The 4579-nt window shown below is 57.9% G+C and overlaps 1 protein-coding gene across 1 annotated transcript; it reads right to left on the bottom strand.

The window, feature by feature from the left end:
* Positions 1-561: 561 nt before the first annotated feature.
* On the bottom strand, positions 562-4317 carry CHST2 (carbohydrate sulfotransferase 2). Its single transcript, XM_070405924.1, has 3 exons — positions 4132-4317; positions 3008-3655; positions 562-2902 (listed from the first exon to the last, which is right to left on the bottom strand). Exon 3 carries the CDS (start codon positions 2715-2717, stop codon positions 1134-1136), a length of 1584 nt encoding a protein of 527 aa, XP_070262025.1. The 5' UTR covers positions 2718-2902; positions 3008-3655; positions 4132-4317; the 3' UTR covers positions 562-1133.
* Positions 4318-4579: the final 262 nt, after the last annotated feature.

Genomic DNA, 4579 nt, shown 5'->3' with positions numbered 1-4579 from the left:
ACGCTTCTCAGGTGAAACTTCCTTTTCATATGCCTTCACATAATGTGTCAGAAGCAGAAAGACATGCCATACACATATACTTCTCTTACTTTTCTAACCCAAGAAGTTGCTACCATTGTCACAATATGATCACACTAACATATGAGGTCTGTGTTCTAATAATCAGAAATACTTTTTAATTACATACTTTTCTTTTCTTTTTAATCTTTTTTCTGGACTAAACTCAGGACTGAAACATTATTCTCTGCTTCAGAATTCCCCAGTCTTAACTCATTAATTAACATCGAATGCTTTATTCTTTCTGCGCTCCTGGCTTGGTTTTGAATTTGAAGATGTTTCCCCATTCCTTGGCACCTGACAGACTACAATTTACATGTAAGAAAACAACTCCCAGGGAGCAAGAAGCTGCTCCCACCCATCTTAACTGTTCTCTAGGAAACAGACTGGAAATGAGAGTTCAGGAATGGGAAGCAGATTCTGTCTGAAGCTACAGATCAACACAGGTAAATCCAAAGTAATGGAGGCAAGTATAAAAATTAGTATTATTTATTATCTTCTTTATTAATACTCACATATAACCTTTGCTTTTACAGAGAAGTCTACTTTAAATGAATGCCTCCTTGGTTTATTATTCCCAATGAGGCTTTCTGCTCCTGGGCCACTTCCCCTTTTTTTTATTCCCTCACCCCCCATCCAAATTACACTACTACATGTTCACAGATACCACAAAAACTTTGTAAACAAGATTTGGGTTACTGGATCTTGATTTAATCAGTATCCCACTTCAAAATGCAGGGCAGGTAGGAGAGAGGGTAAGACCTGGGGGAAAGGGAAAGGGAGAAAAGGCAGGGAGAGGACAGGAAGGCAGCTGGTCAGAACTTTCAAGTCTCGCCTTTTCTGAGATGTGTGTGTATTGTGACTGTTCTTGAAATGCAAGACTGGGAACACTGACAGCAAGTGTCTGTGTGGTTATTTATATTATACATCTATAGTAGAATATGTGGGCTTCCTCTGCTTGGGTCTGGACTGTTTCTGTTTAAGCACACCACAGTCCCCTGTGGGTGGGTTGTCTCCCACCTCAACAGTCTTCCTGTGGGTGTCTCCCACCTCCAGTCAGGCCTCCCAAGAAACCCTCAGAGCCGGGGCTTTTGGAGCAGGGTTTTGCTGAGGTCTTTGACTTCCTCGGGGCTATTCACCCTCTGATAGCCCAGCACAGCCATGGGCTGATAGCAAAATTCCTCCACTTGTTTTATCTGCTGAAAGGTGAGGGCAGTCCGCCATGCGTTGGCTGCCTGGGTGGCGTTACGGGCAGACACCACAAAAGGCTTGGAGGAGGAGCCCGAACCACTGGTCATGTTCAAGGCAAATTGCTCCATTTCAGGGCTCACCAGCAGTCCCACAAAGTCGTACACCCTCCGTAGGGTCTTGACGGGGTCTCCCACCAGGTCCTCGTACCGCACCACTAGGTAGTGGCCTTGTAGCCAGTCAGGGGGCTGCAGGGCTGTCTGCAGTGTCTTGGCCATGCTGTTGCAGATGACCTCCATAGCGCCAAGTGCATGGTAGTCTGCTGGGCCACCCACACCCTCCTTCTTGGCACCCAGCTTGTGGCCAGCAGCCTCCAGGAATGGCATGCGATGGGCTCTCGGGTCCCGGCTGCGTACCACCTGCAGGCTCTCACGGATGAGACCGTGGCGCGAGCGGATGCGTGAGCTGGCCACAGCACGAGGATCACGCACCAAGTGGATGACCTTGAGGTCCAAGGCCGGGTCTCGAAGTAGCGGCGCCAACACAGCCACATCGAAGACACGCACGCCCTTGATGACCAGCGTGTGGTACTTGCGGCACTCTTCTTCGAAGAGTGCCAAGCGTTGGGGTGGACACTTCTTGCACACACGATCGTCCACCAGCCCCACGACCTCTTTGCGATAGGCAGGGCAGAGCGGCGAAGAGCACACGACCTTATTGGTGGCAGCGCCAAAAATGCCCAGTGTGGTGAGGTTGCGCCCCCCGCTGCCAGCGGGGCTGTACAGCTGGAAGACTGAGAGGTCACAGCGATAGAGAGCGCTCAGCATGTCCCGCGCTGCCCCTTGCAGAGACACAGCATCCCCCGGGTACAGTTTTTGCCACACGTGCCACACTGGCTCGTATAGGAAGAATACCTCGGGATTCTGGTTAAAGAGCTCCCCGAAGAAGGACGAGCCCGAGCGCCATGTGGTGAACACGTACACCAACTGCCGTTTGATCTCACCGCCCCTGGAGCTGCGAGTGCTATTGCCAGAAGGGGCCACGGCCCCCGCCTCCGCTGCTGGCGCCGCCCCTAGGACAGGGGCAGCGGGGGAGCGGTACGGGGTGCGGGGGTCCAAGCGGGTGTGTGCGCGACGCGACACAGCTGGAAGAGGCCTCGGGCGCCCCCAGCCGTCCCCAGCCACCCCTGCCGCAGCACCTAGCGGCCCGTCGGGACTGCACTGCTGTAGCGGCTCCTTGTGCCACTTGTAGTCCAGGAGGTTGAGCATGGTGAGCACAAGCAGCAGCGCATAGCCTGCGCACAGCACTAGCGCCTTCCTACGGAACACCTTCATTCCGAGGGGCGACGCAGGCCAGTGGCGGCCCGGGCGCCGGGACCTCGGTGGAAGCAAGGCGCGTGCTGCGGCAGGCGCGGCCGGGAGCAATCGGGGAGGCGCGCCGGGGGACACGGCTCCCAGCGGGCTGCGGCTCATCACAGGCTCACTCGGGGTCCACGGAGTGGCGGAGGCAGCCCTGCAGCCCGAGCGGGGGACGCAGCGGGCCGGCTTCGTGCGCGAGGACTGGGGCCGCGGCTCCTAGGCGGGCGCGGCGGCAGCAGCGGCGGCTGGTCCTTGGCGCCCAGGACTGGCTCTCCCATGGCAGCGGCTCCCAGAAAGACCTGCGAGGGTAAGCGGAGTAAACTGGTGCGCCTCAATCCTCCTCCCAGCTGCCGCCTCCGCCTAAGTACCACCCATCCTCCAGTCTGCCTGGCTCCCCAGCTCACCTGGAGCCGCGGGCGCGACCAGGAGCGGCCTGGGATCGCGGCTCGGAGGTCTGTCCTGCTGTTGTTATTCGTTCCTCGATTTCTCACGCGCTGTCTTACGCTGGGGGTCTCCGTGCCTCAGGGGGTGCCACGGCATTCGGAAGCCCAAGCCTTGGGCAATTTCCGGGAAGCGGGCGCCCTGCGACTGGGGAAGGGAAACTTTCACCAGGCCAGGAGCTCTGCTCCGCGCTCCGCTGAGCCCAGGGCGCCCGGACAGCAGCTTCCTTCCGGGCTCCGATACCCACTGGGGGAGGTTGAGGGGAGGGGGCTTAAACGAGACCCAGCTCCGGGCAAAGCGGCTCCGCCTCTCTCGCTCTTGGCCTCCGCAGCCCGACTCTACCCATCTCTCTGGCGGCAGTGGATGGGGCGCACCGCGACCCTGCAGCAGCGGCGGCTTCTTCCATTACGTAGAGGATGCTCTGGCGGGCATAGTCGGCCCCCGCCGCTCCTCAGTTTCCGACTGGCCCGGAAGGATCCTATACACAGAGCTCTCGGCTAAAAAGCGCGGGCCGCAGCTTTCCCTTGCCCGCCCCGATCCTGGCACTAGCCGCTTCAGGCCCACGAGGTATCCGGGCAGAGGAAACCCGCACCGCTGCCGTCGCCGCCGCGCTAAAGGGAAGATGCAGCTATCAGATGCCCCTACACGGGGCGCCTGCAACACGCCCCGGCCAGCCTCGGCGCGGCACCCGCCAGGCGGCGCCGGGTTGGTGCGCGCCGCCGTCTATCGCTGCGGCTCCTCCCCTTCGCTGCGCTGCCCTCCGCCGCGGGTCCTGCGCCCGCCCCCTCTCAGCGCCGCCGCACCGCTCTGAGGTCTGGAGATGTGGGCCAGGATTTACTGCGGGGCTGCTCTGGTGGCCATCGCGCGGGGGAGGCCTCAACCACGCGTGCGCAGAGCTCCGGACGCGGACGCGAGGTTCGCAGCGCTGGAGCGCCCGGGCTCTGGGTAATTTGGATTCTGCGTGCAGCTGCCGGGCTCATCTGCACATTTTTGCTTTCTGGTAAAGTAGAAATCCCCCCGCGACCGCCCACTCTGCTCTTCTTTAGGCGTCGGAACCGCCCGACCCCTCCCGAAACCCAGGACTCACCCGCGCGGAAATGCTAGGCCGCAGAGCGCCGCCCTCAGGCTTTCTACTCGCGGCTCTCGGGTTCTGCTGGCCTGAGGTTTCTCCCTCACCGAGGAAGTAATAAATCTTTTTGACCCCGGGATCAAAGAAGACGTCTTCCAGGGACTGTACAGGCGGTGTCTTCTCCAGGCTTTCCTCCACCAATGGATAGGGACTCCGGATTTATATGCTCCAGCAGATGCTCTCCCCATCTCAGCTTGGAATGCTGAGACCACTGTGACTGACGCCCTCGGGAATGGGGGTGCAGGGAGGTGTTTTAATTTACAGTAAAATACTTGTCTTGCTTCTTGGTCTCAAAGATGAGATCAAACGATTTGGCCCTAAAGGAAACACCGTTTTTGAACTAGATCATTTTTTAGTTACTTTAATATTTTCTTTAAAGATAATGAGAAAATCCTTCTCTCTCTCT

The sequence above is a fragment of the Myotis yumanensis genome, unplaced genomic scaffold (assembly GCF_028538775.1).
Source record: "Myotis yumanensis isolate MYYU_CA2020_CCGP unplaced genomic scaffold, mMyoYum1.0.hap1 SCAF_2, whole genome shotgun sequence".
NCBI classification, from domain to species: Eukaryota; Metazoa; Chordata; class Mammalia; order Chiroptera; family Vespertilionidae; genus Myotis; species Myotis yumanensis.
This window is presented reverse-complemented; position numbering and strand designations above follow the sequence as displayed.

Bases quoted from the DNA above. Each gene is read 5' to 3' on its own strand.
- CHST2 (XM_070405924.1), bottom strand. From the start codon at position 2,717: ATGAGCCGCAGCCCGCTGGGAGCCGTGTCCCCCGGCGCGCCTCCCCGA.